Consider the following 15840-nt stretch of genomic DNA (forward strand, 5'->3'; position numbering starts at 1 on the left):
CTTAGTTATGCCATTTCTCTTCTGTCTGCTAGTGAAAGGTCAAAGATGCTATCCTGGTCTAAAGTTAAATACAGAGCAGTTTTACACATGGGTTAAGTATGGATCAGCGTCAGGAGGAAATACTGTCTTTGCTTTAAGAGGATCCTCCTCACTATATAACAATATTCTTTGAGTTTGATAGAGGACATTTTGGGCTTGAGGATGAGGTCATCTTCCTTCATGGATGACTGAAGAAAACATTTATACTTTTAAGAAATTGATTGAGGCATACAGGGCAGTAATTTACCATATAGAGGAGTCCTTGGGTATTAATGCACCAGTGGTTTATAAAATTCTGTGCAATCATTTTCAATTTATAAAGTATTGTACTCTTTGGGTGTTTTTAGCTTGACTGAAGCTGAGATGGCAAATCATGTCATGACTCATGGTGCGATGAAATACTGAAGAAGTTAAAAAATGGAAAAGCTTCTAATGTAAACCCTCTAGTGACAAGTGATAAACCTTAGTTTTATTATTATGATGTCCCAACTAAGACTTAGAGCAATGTGTGGGTGTTTGAAGATAAGGATACCTCCTTGACTGTCCAAAAATCTGTTAAGAAGAGAATGGTGGCAGTATTTTTTAGTGTGAGGGGCATTGTAGAATAAGTGGTGCTAAAAATGCAGAAGATTGACAAAGGTAAATGGCATATTGAGTGATGTCTCCCTAAAGTGGTGCAAGCTCTCTAGAAACTTTGCCTGAACTCAAGAATGAGGTCCATTGCTCCTTCACCATGATAATGCTCCAGAGCATCATTTCTAAGTTTGCAACAAATATTTGGCCATCACTGGAATGAAACTGTTAAAGCACCTTCTCTACAGCTCAGTTCTAGCTCCCTGCAACTTCACACTTTTCCCTCAGGTGAAAAATAGGCTGTAAGGGAGGCATCTATCAAGTGATAAAGACCTTTTGAGGACTTGGTATGTCGAGTTTACCCAAATACCTTAAAGAGTTCAAGCCTTGATTTGATCCCCTAGGGCCTGGCTCAGCACTCTACCAATCCTTCTTGATTACTGGGGCTGGCCAAGGACTCAGTTGGATCCATCTTCCCGTGAGTCTCTTCCTCTGACTTACCTGGCTTTTTGGTTCCTCCTGCTAACATACTATAGAACAGAGGTGGGCAACAAGTCGATTGACCAGTTGATCGTGAGCCCAATTTTTGTCGATTGTTGATCACTCGCAATGTCTATGGTGGAATTCCCTGTACCATGAACTTTGAAGCGATTGTAGAAGACAAAATTTCCTAGCAATAGTTTCAGACATCTTTGGGAATTTACAAAGGTCATAAGTTCCTAGAATTCAAACAGCTTGAAACTCCCCCACAGCACAATGTATTTTGTCTTACATGTTGCACCTGTTACTGGGTGCAATGCGTGGACTCATTATTATTATTATTATCTTTGTCAGGATATAAACCTAATTATGATTCCTTGGTTAGAGACATGAGAACTCAGTCATCTGTAGCTACTTTAAATGAATAAGTATTGTTAATAACTATCCATGTTCTTTTAATTCTCCTAGATGTGAGTTTTTTGGCCCTTTAAATAATTATTGTTGTTTTTACGTAAGTAGGTAGATAAGCCATATATTTATATTTTGGTATGAGGTGTACTCAGAGAACTATGGATAGATTAGCAATAAGTAAGTCATATTATTTTTTCACGATAAATTTTCCTGGACAAAAAAAAAAAAAAGCCTAAGTGAAATATTGAAATCAAATTATCAGCCTTAAAGTGAATTTTTATAACAACTTTTTCATATTTATGAACAAAGTGTACAACAACTTATACATTAAAGTTGATAAAAGTAAGTAAAAATCTATCTTGAATAAGTGTCGGAAAATTGAATTTTTTAGGCACCGCATGTACGGAATACTGCTATCAAAAGGTCAGGACATTTATCTGCTTCATGAACCTATATCTCGAAAACCTAATAAGTGATTTAAAAAATTAAAATAGTTTTGAAAATATATTTTTCTTATCTACCCATACCTCACTGGAATGCACCTTATACTGAAACAGTGTATGAACATAGTATGCATTTCACAACACTTCTCACCCCTTAGACTACGGCTATGACTACAAGTCAATTGTGACACACTTTTAAAATAAAAAGTAGGTCTTATATACTGAAAAGTTGGCTACCCCTACTATATATGGAATATGGAACCCTGTTTTTTGGCCTTTGATATTAATTTTTTCTGAAAGGAACTTAATAAAAATTGCCTACTTCACTTTTAAATTGTTACTCACTGCTGAAATAATGCATCTATTCTTTTTTTTTCACAAGTTAAACAATTTTATTTTATTTTTGACTGATTTTAGTTATAATATATTAGTAGGACTTTTTGAATATTTTTGTAAATATGACAGTATTAGTAACTTGTTGTAACTGCTTTTCTTTTATCGTTATAGCCTACAAAGATGGCAGAGTTCAAGGACATCGTCAGTCTACAGACATTGTACACTGATTGCACAGAACATAGGAAGGCTATGTTAAGGCTGAAAATAGCTGGGGCTACTGAGGCACTTACTATAACATGTTCTAGTCTAGCTGAGGCCGAGTCACTTGCTGATCTTGTTGATGGTTACCATCGTCTCAAAGCAAAGACAACATTATCTATTTGGAATAGAGCAGGTATTTACTTTCATTGCACTATGCATAAAAGTTAAGATATGAAATTTAATGAAGTATTCAATTATAATATTCTATAAACATGAGAATAAAATTGTAGTAATAGATTTTTTTATATACATTGCCAAAACAAAAGCTTTTCAAGTTGAGAGAACTTACTGCACCATGTTTTGCCAATTCAGATATTATCAGGAATATATCATTTCTATTGAACATTATTGTATAAAACTTGACTAAATAACTTATCAGTGGCTGCATTACATAAGATTAGGAACAGGAATATCCAACGCTGATTAGAAAAATTTGAGAAAGTACATCTAATATCACCAAGTCAAATCTAACTGAAGAATAAGTTTCATTTAATCAAGTGATCAGTAATTTAATGAAATTGAAATTACAGAATTTTATATTAAACGTATAGATTATTTGGGTAATTTATTAGATTATAGAAATATTATGGAATTCAAATTTACTAAAGTGTATATTAAAAACAAAAATCTCAGTAATATGTTCATATTTATATTAATTCTGAAATAAAAAATTACTAGTTAGTGAAAGATTATTGCTTAAACCTTCTATCAATATTAGGTTTCTAAACTCAAGATTAATTTCATCGATGGAATTCATCTTCAATTAAAAACGGCAGCGATGGACAGCAATTGGGGTTGATATTAGAGACATGTTTGATTCAAGCGGGAGGTTACTGTAAGGAAATAGACCATCTAATATTTTCTTTGTGAACAAGAATGATGGATCCTAAGATCTTTGAATACGAAGGCAAACAACTTTTTTAGCTATTTAACATTAATTCCCAAAATCCTTATTTATTTATTTTTTCTAAGAAAGGCTCAATTATATTTTTTTCTGTTTGTTTAGAACATCTTTCTCATTATTTTAACCTTTACAGTTTTGTCAGCACAAAATATTCCATATCGAGGTCAAATATAATGTAATATCAATTGTGGTTGATTTTAGTGACATTAATAACAACATGGAGGTTGTAATAAGGTTACATCAATTGGTTCATTGGCTCTTCCAGCTACTGAAGCCTATAGTTCATCAGTGGTTTAAGGGCTAAATAAAAAGACGCCCCAAGTGGTTTCCATCAATGAGTTCTGAGAAGCTCTGGTGGATTTAAGATTCTATCAATGAGTTCAGAAACTTACCTGAATATAAAACATCAGAAGTATGATTCATACTCTTTATAGTAAATTTAGGTAGAGATATTTTGAAAAATTAGTTTATATTGAAGCTTATCTGGTGTTATTTATTATTATTATTAAATTGGTTACCGCTAACATTTGTTAGTATTTTATGTTCAACTTTTGAATTTTGACAATTCATTTTATGTACAGCTATATACCTTTTTAAACATTGATTCTTATTGTCCCCTCTACCAGTTTTGTCAGTATCAGTTTAATACAATATTTTCAAAACATTAGTGACAGTTCTGGGTGATCATAATTTTTGTTTTATTTTTCTTTTAAAAATCCATTAGATAATACAAATTGAAGCTACTGGACTTTTGTATAATTAAAGCATTTTTTATTTAATACAGTGTAACTTCCCTTTTGACGGATATGAGATTAATTAATTTCTATAAAACCTCCATTTTAACTAATTGATCACATTTTGGAACTTAAATTACTTGTATATTACTACCCAATCAATCCAGATGTCCAAGTTTAAAGAGGTTTTGAAAATGTTATTGTGGTGCTTCTACATCTATATTTAGATGTATTTTAATTAATAATTAGTAGTTTTTAGTCCTTATTCAAAAATGTTTAAACTTCATTTTTGTTCATGATTTTTCAAGCTACCATATGGAGAAGGTTTCCTTGTCCTTGCCAGGCCAAAGGTAACCACTGTTATTAAGTATTATTTTTTTAAAAATTTGTAATTAGAAAAAAGAACATTGGTTTGAGTTACATGCATCATTAAATTTTATTTTTGAATCGATATTTGCCTCTCTTATTTATTTAGTTCTCATTAGTTAACCTCACTGAATTTGTCATTATTTTCAATATATATATATAGTTGTTTCATTTTGTATTTTTTTTTTTCAAGAAATATTTATGTATTATAATATTTATGTACATAGTAGGAATAATTAGAACAGATATTTCTTTTATAACTAGTTTAATAGTTGTACACTTTGAGACCTAATTAACTTGTATACATGGATTTAAGTTATGGTCAAAACCTTCATCATCTTCTTCCGTGGCACTAGAGCCCGAAGTAATTTATTTCATATATTTATATACATTGCATATGTACATATAAATTCAGAAATTGAAGATTTTCTATTAAACTGTTTTTCTTCAAATAAAATCTTAGTAACTAACAAAACAGGTTTATCAATATATTTATAATTATATAGAATATGGTCAAACCATTTACTAAAATCTCCAAATTAGAAGATGGAGACAAAAGGAAGATTTTATTTCATTAAAATTATTAAATTAGTTTAATATTTAATTAAATGCTATCAAGTTATGTCATGGGTTGGTTTACTATAATATAGGGTGTATATACTGTTGTTGGGTATGGCTGTAGTCAAGAGCCAAGCCATACTCATAAGAGGCTCCACAGACAGGGCTCACCCTATCAACATCGATATCCAAGCCAAAATAATAAGACTAGGTGAGGAGGTTAAATACCTTGATGTGAAAATAAGGAGAGGATTCAATCCTACACCTCACCTAGCATACTTAAGGAATAGGATGACCTTGTCACTAAACGGATTAAGTTAAATAGGGGTGTGTTCTGGGGCCTTAGGTACCTGCCTCCGTGAATGGTTTTTGAAAGTCTGGAATTGAGAGCAACACAGGTTCCTTCTGAAATTTCCCCATATAGCGTAAGATATTGTGTTCTATTGTTGGTGTGATAACAATTTTAGTACCCTTTTTAAGCATGTTATTAAGGAGTTCTAGATGGTCAGCCATGTAAGGTCAGGCATAAAGCGAAAATAGTAATTGAGAGCTCCCAATATCATATACTGAAACACCTCGACTTTCTGCATGTCTGATCCTGACCCCTTCTCATGAAATAGTGTGCTCTTCCCGAGAAGTGAATTTCTACTCGCATTTAGTGCAAGTCATTGAACCATCATGTGTCCCACTTTTTCATACCCATGGTTATTATAGTCTTCCTGATGCCCCCTGCCTCTAGGTTTCTTCTGGTTCATTCTTCTCTCAGGGTTCCTCATCCTCTCTTTCCCATTAACTTGGTGTTCCCTTTGTCACCTAGAATGGTGAGTATTCCTAGGGTGACTAGTTGACTCGTGTCCATTCCAGTTCTTCACTCTGCATCCAGGCACTGGTATCCATCAACTCCTGCACACACTTCACGAAGGAGCACTCTTTTTGTAAGCCCTCCTTCTTCCCTATTTCTTTGGCTAATTACACCTTCAGAATGGTCGATAAGAACATTTGATCAGTATCTATTATTTTACTCTGCTTGTCAGTGATGCTGTTGTATTGGGAGAGGAGGTATCCAGTATACTTCCCACTGGATTGTCTTCGTTTTATTGTCTCCCTGTACATTTGTAAGATATTTTCTTCTGGGTCCCACACTGCCCTCTGCCAAATTTTTAACCTCGCTTTCACTATGCTCCAGGATGTTTCCTTATCTGGTTGAGGATGCATCTTTTTACTCTGCAGACTACCGCCGCTTTTAAATCTTTCACATCAAGAGAAAAGAAAAGTGAGGAGAAAAATAAAAAGATAAAAAAAAATAAATAAAAGATTGCATGGACAAAAAAAAGATTCTTGGGACAAGGCTGCTTCTTTGGTATCCAATGGTCCTGGTTTTCAGCATCATTTAAGGTTCGTCACGCTTGAAACTTAAAAAGAAAGAGAAAGAGGAATGAGAAGTGATACTCTTGAGTTCATCTTGAAGACTACTTTATTCTTTCCTATAATCCTGAGTGTATTTATTAATTAATCCTTTGTTTACATGGTGAGGTAGGTAGGTACTAAGGTAGTTATACCTTAACTTATATATTATATATACACATATATTTTTTTAATTAAAGTTATAATTTATTTATGATAACATAAACATGACATTTCATGATCTGATTAAGATTAATTTTGAAAATTAGAAAAAAAAAACTGTTATAACACAATATATAAAAATATAAGGATTATTGTGGATGGGTTGGAAATAAAGCTCTATTGTCCTGTATTCTATTGACTGTGGAATTGCCATGGTAATAATTTTATTTTTAAATTTAAATTACTTCCAGCGCTCAGAAAAGTGTAGGATTTACACTGTTGAATCCAGAAATGAATCAATAATAATTAGGTCAAAAAATAGATTTTTTTTTCTATTATTAATCTGCTTAAGAAAAATAAATTTATGCCTATTGCTTTAGCTGGTAGGTATTATTGCTTATAATACAGCTAATATGATCTTTGTATTATTTCTCTTTCTGTATATCCTCTATTAGGCTTGTGAAAATTATTCTGATCCTTGTCAGTCATTAATTTTGGAATAATTTTTTATTTATCGTTTTTCCAGAGGAATGCAGTGGAAGTGATAAAGAAGTTAAGACCAGAAGTGTTGTTTCTGAGGATTATGCAGAAATCTTGGATGAAGAGGGCGACTACAGCACCCCTGCTCGTAAATATTACTTAAAGATTTTATAAATTTATCTAAATATTACTGTCATTTACCTAAATTTTCATTTAATAACTCCTAAATGCTATTAAATTGCTTTTACTCATTCTATAGTTTAATTATTATTTTGTTTAAGAATAAAGGTTATATATAGTCTTTATTACAAAGAGAATATGATATTTCATTTTGATGAACTATTCTTATTAAAGAAATAGTAAAACATTAAGTGCAGTGTGTGCAACACACAACTTTCACTTACCACCCTACTTTGAGATGAAATTAATACTTACCTATTTTGAAACATCTATTTATTTATTATTCAGGTTAACAATTCTTCCCCCATTCTATATAATAAGGGTATTCATGATGTTGTGTTAAATGTTAAATGTTATAACTATAGGATTGTGAGCAGCCCTATTTGAAGTCATGTTAAACGTTAAATGCACAAGAGCCCCTAGCGGATTTGCTCAGCAACTTGTTTTATAAGCCTTTATGTTTAACCTTCCTTCCAGAGCCTCATGTTATTGTTTACTTCAGTTTAGATTTAAGCAATTTATTACAACATGCCTAGAGTGAGTGAAAAGTGGAATTTGTGTGAAAGTTTAGCTTATGAGCTTACATCTATTTGAGGGAGAGAGGGGCTGCTGAATAATTTCCACTTTTTATAAAGTATATTTAATTAATGATACACAAATAATAAATAATATATACATAATTACAAATTTAGATTAATTTTTATTAATAAAGTCTTGTTTGAGAGTGGTTTAGTTTATTTAAAAACAAATTTGATCCTTTTTTTCTCAACTTTATTCTTTTCAAAACCTTCCAACGTTTCGACCCTCAGGTCATTTTCAAGGATACCTTTACTTTGTTTTCATTTTGTCTTTTAAAATTCTTAAAAATACCGGCTAATTCCCTTTGTCCCATCTATAACTTCTATATGACTCTTTCTTAAATTTAAAACTTGTACTAACCACTTCTCTTCTTTCTTTCATTTACATTTGCAAACTTTGTTGGAACTGAGCTGTCACAACAACAAAAAAAAATGGTGGCGATCACAACTGGTCTATTGTGTGACGTCATTCTCCATTTAACAGACCAAGTAACAGACTCTCAGCCATGTTAAATGTTATTTCGTTTTACCACGGTAAAAGAAGGAAATTTTTTTCCATTTAACATGAGTTTTTCCATTTAACACGCTTTAACATGTTAAACCAAAGATCATGAATACCCCTAATGTATGATGAAGGTGAACGTATGTAAAATCTAACTGTAATCATATCAACCATAGAAATACAGACTTAGCTCTGGGGGCAATTCTATCTCGGGATGGTGAAGGGAGGAATGCTTGGTTGCATACGGTAGCATACATTTTATGGATGCAGAAAGAAGTTATAGTGTCCTTAAACGAGAAGTTTTGGGAATTGTATGGGGCATGGATCACTTCAGATTCTATGTGTTTGACTGGAAATTTCAGGTCCATATGGATCACCACCCTCTCCAGTGGGTAGAAGGAACTCTCCCATTCTGAACACAAACCAGAAAAGTGACCTCCCTTGACAATCTTAGCTAACGATAGCTTATCCTCATACATGCTTCCAAGTCACAACAGTTTGATTATAATGTGTCATCAAGAACAGTCAAGGTTTTAACAGTTAAGGTCTCCTTTAGCCCTTCAATAATTGTATGCACATTAAGGCAGTTGGAGCAATTTGCTTAGTGTACCATCTCTCAGCAATACTGTACTGAAAACCTATTATAATAGCTGTCCACTTGGGTCCTCTATAGGTGTCATGTAACTGATTTATTCAATTTAAATTATTAATAGATTCAAGAATTTTTTTTTATCTTATTTGTATTATTGAAATAGATAAGGACTACGAATTGGCGAGATCACAATTGGAGCTCGGGGAGATCATAGGTGAAGGGCAGTTTGGGGATGTACATCGAGGAATTTGTTCAGTTGGAGGTCAGAAGATACAGGTATGAATATTTTACAATTAATCTGTTAAAGATGGACTTCTTAAAATTATTATTTGTTAATAATTTTTTATATTCAATTTTAGTGAAGTTCATGAGTATATTATAACTTGCTGACCCAACAATACTTCTTATTGGAAGAAGATAGTTGACCATATGAAGCAGATTGTAGGAAGATAGTTTCGGTGGCGGTCAATAAGGGTATCAAAATAGTAAAAAGAAAACTATTTTGATACCCTTATTAGACTGCCACTGGGACTATCTTCCAACAAATACTTCTTAATCTTCAAAAAATTCTCATTACCAACTATACTTCCCTAACTTCCTTCAAACATCAGCTATTTCTTCATCGCCTTGAATCCCAATCTTCTGATCATATATAAAATTAATACTTAGATGATCTTATTATTTGAACTAGTGCTAATTCAAAGCTAGATCATAACTTTGGTTTAATTTATGTTCATTTTTTTTCCTCTTACCAAACTTGGTCCCAGAATTAACATAATTTTTCTTTTTAATAATGACACAACTTCAATTGATCCCCGGGTCCAATTGGATGAAGCTGTAGAGAGGGGTGATAAACTTTGTTTTGAAACTCCAGCCGAAAAACAAAAGTTAACATTGACAACTTTGATAAAGCCATTTGCAAACTATTGTTTAGATTTCAAATAAATGATTAAAAAAAAAAAAAAAAAAAAAAAAAAAAAACTACTGTGTTTGAAGGAAATTTTACAAAAAATAAGTGAAAATGCAGAAATTTAATTCAGTGGGAATAAATACTCATTACGTAAATAGTGGTTAATTTTAATAATAACACAACTTCAGTTGATCCCTTTACTTTCTACTAAGTTTATTTCAATTTTCCAATGCTTCAGCCCTTAGTCCGTAATCAAGGAAATAACCCCATTATTGTCACAATTCATTAAAAAATGTTTTAGACTACAGGCCAATTGCCCATGTCAAACAATAACATTATATAATTTCAATGCATCAACATCTATTTTAAAAAAAAAAAAATTCTTACAAAATCACAATAACACTATTAACAATAAAACCTACCTTCAGCAATTAAGTAGGTTTTATAATTTATTATAATGATACTACAATTACCTGTTGAAGATAGATTTTATTGTTATTCGGTAAGAAAACATTTTTCTTGAAAATTCATTGCATAAATATAAGTGTTTATGGAATGAAATTAGATAATTTTATCATTTGACATGGGCAATTGGCCTGTAGTGCAAAACATTTTGTAATGAATTGTGACAATAATGAGGTTTTTTCTTTGATAATGGTCTAAGGGCCGAAACATTGGAGAATTAAAATAAAGCTTAGTTGAGAGTAAAGGGAATTGAAGTTGTGTTATTATTAGAATCAACCACTTTTTATGTTATGTGTCTTTATTCCCACTGAAATAAATTTCTGCGTTTTCCCTTAATATTTGTAAAATGTCCTTTAAACACATTATTTATTTGAAAATTAAGCACTAGTCTGCAAATGGCTTCTTTATCAAAGTTGTTAATGTTAACTTTTGTTTTATTTTTGGGCCGTTTCTTGGTTGAAGTTTCAAAATAAGGTTTATCACCCATTTCTTCAGCTTCACCCTCTTTTATGATGTTTCTCCAAGTGTGTTCCTAGACACCAGTAGCCTGGGAAACTCTTTTCATGACCAAGAAAACATAGATTGGACAACTCTCAGTGTCTGTTTTCATGAATTTAAATATGTTCACTATTACTTTTTTTGATCGGAGAGTGGATAGTTTTCCCTCTACTCAGTTTACTTGACATGATATACTTATAATATTGTGTTATAATTGAAAAATAGTTTAAAAAAAAAAAACTGATAAGAGAAATTTCTACTTGTAAAGTTATATAAGTTAAACACTGAACTGGAAATTGAGTTGACTGAATGAGTAAAGAGAAGACAGAAGAGTGAGGGGAGGGGATATTTGGCGGAAGAACTTTTGCCACTGTGTATCTCTCCCCCTTTACCCAACGGCAAACTCACGCTAGATGGACCCTACCTGTTAAATAGCATTACTATCTTTATAACTACTCCCGTCTCCCAATAAGAAGTGTTTTTGTAAAACTTGGGTGGTATGCTATACTTATGTGCCTTGAACTACACAGTTTAGGTACTGGTATGATATAATGATGTGCCATGAACTGTCTGATTCTATTAGTATTCCAGCAAGATATTTATGGATACATTTTATAGAAGATAAATAAATCAAACAATACAAGTATGAAGTTGTTTTCCAATTTATTTATTAGTTGCTGTTTTATATATATATATATATATAGCTAATACTTGAGCTAATTTATAGATCAAGTATTAGGTTTAAAATAAGGTGTGCACTTACTCCTTTAACCTTTTGTGTCGGGGTAAGAACGGATGTGAAAAAAGGAGCAAGTGCAGACCATATACATACAATTATTTTACAATCATTAAAATTTGTTTCAAAGTAAAAAAAAAACTTCCTTTTAGTTTCTCAAAACTCAAAAATTTCAGTTGTAATATTCATTTAGCCTGCGTAATATTATGTCCTCCTTTTACTACCTAGACTTTAGAGGAAAAAATGCATAACTCAGTGAAATTTCAATCAATTTAAATTATGATTGCTGGTATGAAATTGAAGAACAAGTTTCATGCTCTTAACCTAAGAGACATTCTTTTTAAACATTAGAAGAATGAAACCCATTTACACTCTTACTCCATTTCTTTAGGGCAAATGTGTTTATGTGCCTGTAATATAACTTTTTGTAACTTGTTTTGTAAGATTTTTCAAATTATAAATAAAACTAATTAATTGTTTTCTAGGTTACTTTGTAAAGAGCAACTGTGTGATGTTTAAGATGACTAAGTTTGAACTCTGTATCTTTAAAATTAAATTTTTAATATTTTTCTAAAGTCAGAATTTTAGTCTGCACTTGATCTACTCATCTTACATCTATCTAAAGTGAATTATTATTGTTTGGTTATTGATGTATTGATTTCACTTTAGAGATTTATTATGATTAAGTATCATTATATTAATTGTGATAAATTTTATTGCATTAATTATGATTAGCTAATTTAATAATCCATTACTTGATTATGATTTTGATAACTGTTACATAAATCGTCTTACATTTACCATTCAATTGAAGATAATTAGCAAATATTTTGTATATTGTTGAATTATAATTTAAAAATTCTTAAAATTTTATATGGTGTAAGTTAATTAGAATGGTTAGGAGCTTTTATTGTTCTATAAAAAAAGGACTTGAAACAAAATTAATTTTTAGGTGGCTGTGAAAACGTGTAAACCAGGCTCTGATATGGCTGTAACTGAAGTATTCCTTGAAGAGGCATGTGAGTATTCTTATAATAAATAGATTGAATTATTTTTCCTCTTAATGTAGAATCAAAATAGTTTGTTAAGTTATATAAAAAGGAATTAAAAATGGTTAATGGGCTGTAAAACCTTATATTCCTTAGTATGATTAGCCTTTTCTTTCTGTATTTATACCTACATTAACTGGTTTCAACCACATACATAGTGTGGTTGTTTTTTGATGTTCAAAAGATTGAAAATTACTGGTTATCAATTTTGTTGTTAATAAGAAAATAATAAAGAAAGAATATAATCCAGCCCTTAATATTGTTAAAGCAAATGCCTCCCAAACCAGCGATTTTTCTGTCAAAGGGCTGCATTGAACTACCAATCCAATTAGAATTAGATAAATTTTCCATGTGCCGTATGCTATAGTTTTTTGTACTGCAAAATGTGCATGTGAATCCGAGTGGCATTGTGAAATCTGATGACCCGATCCCACCCGAAGTCAATTTCGACCCAAATTGGATGATTTGATAATAGTTTTTTTTTTTATTCTTTACTCCAAGGCTCTAATACCTATTAAATATTTTTATAATGTTATTCTTAAGGGGTACATCTTAGAACAAATAAAAAACTTTATTTGTTTAATTGTGTTACTATACTAAAAGGACTTGTCAATAAATTCATAAAATTAAATTACAGAGGTTTGTCGAAAACTGATGTTGGAAAAAATTAGATTTACTGAGAACCTGAGTTCAAACAAAAATCAAAGTGCTTCCTTGATGGATTTGTTTATATATTTAAATTTGTGCTGAACAGGATTCGACTTTAATCAGATTCTACTCATATCACTTTCCAATGATCTGAACTTGTTCTGTTCCAGATTTAATTGATTATGAAAGTACGTAGCTACAGAGCACCCTTGATTCTTAATTTTTGTGCAATGCTTTCTGAAATTTACACAATATGTCAACATTTCATGTTAAATAATCTTTAAAAAAGTGTCTTTCTATCTGATGATTTTAAATTATATAAAAAGTTTATAAATAAAAAGAAAGAAGAGAACATGTAAACACAATTATCAATTTTGGAAGTTATGTAATTGATAACAGTTTATAAAAGTTAACAACTAGAGAGTAAATATTACTATAATCTTTAATCTGCCTGAAAAACATTCCAGTATGTTATTATTTTTAATAAACTGGCTAGGTCTTGGTCGTTAGTGGAGAAGTCAGTGTGACCTTTGGCTAAAAAGTTTGGAGATATACGCTATAAGTCATAACTTATAATTATAAGTTGTTTTCTTGAACTCATTGAAAGTAGTCTAATGATTGACCTTATAACAGTTATTTTAAGATATACATTTGTAGCATGTGTTGGTCTTTCTGATTTTTACAACTCTTCTTCTTCTTCTTCTTCTTCTTCTTCTTCTTTTTTTTTTGTTAAATCCTTTTTTCTTTTCTTTTACAGATGTAATGCAGCAGTTTGATCATGCTCACATTATTAAGTTGATTGGTGTCTGCACTGACTCACCTGTCTGTATAGTGATGGAATTGGCCAAATTGGGTGAACTCAGGGCTTACCTCAACAATAATCGAGGAAATTTAGATTTGGCCTCCCTTCTTTTGTATATCTACCAGTTGTCAACAGCACTCTCTTACCTAGAATCAAAGCAATTTGTTCACAGGTATATTTGTGTTTTATTATTTAGTGATTATATTTCAGAAAAGCAATGCTTTAATGGAGGAGTCTATAACCTTTTTCTACTTATTATCAAGTAGAAAAAGGTTGTAGTTTGTAAGATTGTATACAACATTTACAGGTTATCAGATAAGAGGGCACTATTGTTTTTTCTTAGTTTTAATTAGTAATAATGATTTAAAAAAGAATAATTTTAACATAAAAAGTATTATTTATATCATTTTGTAAAATAAATAAGTAGGTATTTAACAATGTATTAAAAATGTTTACAAGATGTAAAATTTCCTAATTACGAGGATAGTTTGAAGAGATGAAAGTCTGATGGTGCCAAATCAGGTGAATAAGGTGGATGTGGCAACAATTTGTACCTCAGTTCATTAAGTTTTCCCATGGCAATAGCACTTGTGTATGAGCGGGCGTTGTCCTGATGAAAGATGACTTTTTTCCTTGCCAAACCAGGCCTTTTTTTGCATATCTTTTCCTCTAGTTGATCTAGGAGGTTTGGGTAGTATTGCCCGGTAATTGTTTGGCCAGTAGGAAGATAATCTATCAGTAGAATGCCTTTTGTATCCTAGAAAACTGAGGCCATGATCTTTCCGGCCAAGTGTACTGCCTTAGCTTTCTTTGGTGGTGGTGACTCGACATGTTTCCACTTCTTTGACTGCTGTTTTGTCTCTGGGGTATAGTAGTAAACCCAAGTTTCATCTGTAGTCACAAACCGGCATAAAAAACATGTTGGTTGCGCTGAAAGCAGGCCAGATTTTGTTCGGACATTTCTTATCTGGTGCGTTTATGGTCCAATGTCAAGGCCCATGGCACCCATCTTGCGGATAATTTTCTCATTCCCAATTCTCCGGTTAAAATGTGATATACCAGTTCAGATGATATCCCTTACAGCTTCAGCAATCTCACGCACTTTCAGTCGACGATCCTCTATGACCTTTTTATGTACTTTTGCGATAAATTCTGGTGTCGTTGCACTTTTTGGCCGTCTACTACACGGATCATCATCTAAGCTCTCCCGACCAAATTTAAACTCACTTGTTCAATCAATCAATTGTTTAATCAAATTAAAAGTCACTTGGTCCACTTGACAACAGTTAAATATGAGTCCCCCAGTGTGTTCTGAAAGTCAGCATGAATTTCCTTTGCTTTCATACCTTTCTTTACTAAGTACTTGATCACTGCTCGAATCTTAGTGTTTTACATTGTCATAAATCACTATGCATAAAACAAAAAAGAGTCGTCACTACCTCTCACGCCACGTGTTCACTCACAAAGGATGTGTGATTCTTGTGCGGGGACCTCATTGCTCTAGCACTAACATCTAGCTGTGATTCCGAGAACTTTTTAACCACCCTCGTTATATATTTATTGTAATATTCTCTTTTTTAATCAATGGTTGATATTTATATATAAGTGATTTTAGTTATGTTTTTAATTTATGTAATAATCAAAAATTATTTTGAAATTAAATAAAAAGAATTTTAATAGTTTTAACTAATTTCAAATATAAAAGATAGCTTGGGTTCAAATTAAAAAC

The 15840-nt window shown here is 31.6% G+C and overlaps 1 protein-coding gene across 1 annotated transcript in view; it reads left to right on the forward strand.

Moving 5' to 3' along the window:
• Positions 1–15840, forward strand: part of Fak (protein tyrosine kinase 2 Fak) — a gene marked incomplete in the record, with an annotated part of 76169 nt that overhangs the window by 25004 nt on the left and 35325 nt on the right. Inside the window, 6 exon segments of the mRNA XM_067046124.1 lie at positions 2454–2676; positions 4490–4531; positions 7198–7299; positions 9167–9279; positions 12565–12631; positions 14067–14283. Coding sequence (XP_066902225.1) covers positions 2454–2676; positions 4490–4531; positions 7198–7299; positions 9167–9279; positions 12565–12631; positions 14067–14283 — 764 coding nt within the window.

This window comes from Halyomorpha halys, unplaced genomic scaffold, assembly GCF_000696795.3.
Source record: "Halyomorpha halys isolate HHAL.00 unplaced genomic scaffold, Hhal_1.1 Scaffold384.1, whole genome shotgun sequence".
Classification (NCBI taxonomy): Eukaryota; Metazoa; Arthropoda; class Insecta; order Hemiptera; family Pentatomidae; genus Halyomorpha; species Halyomorpha halys.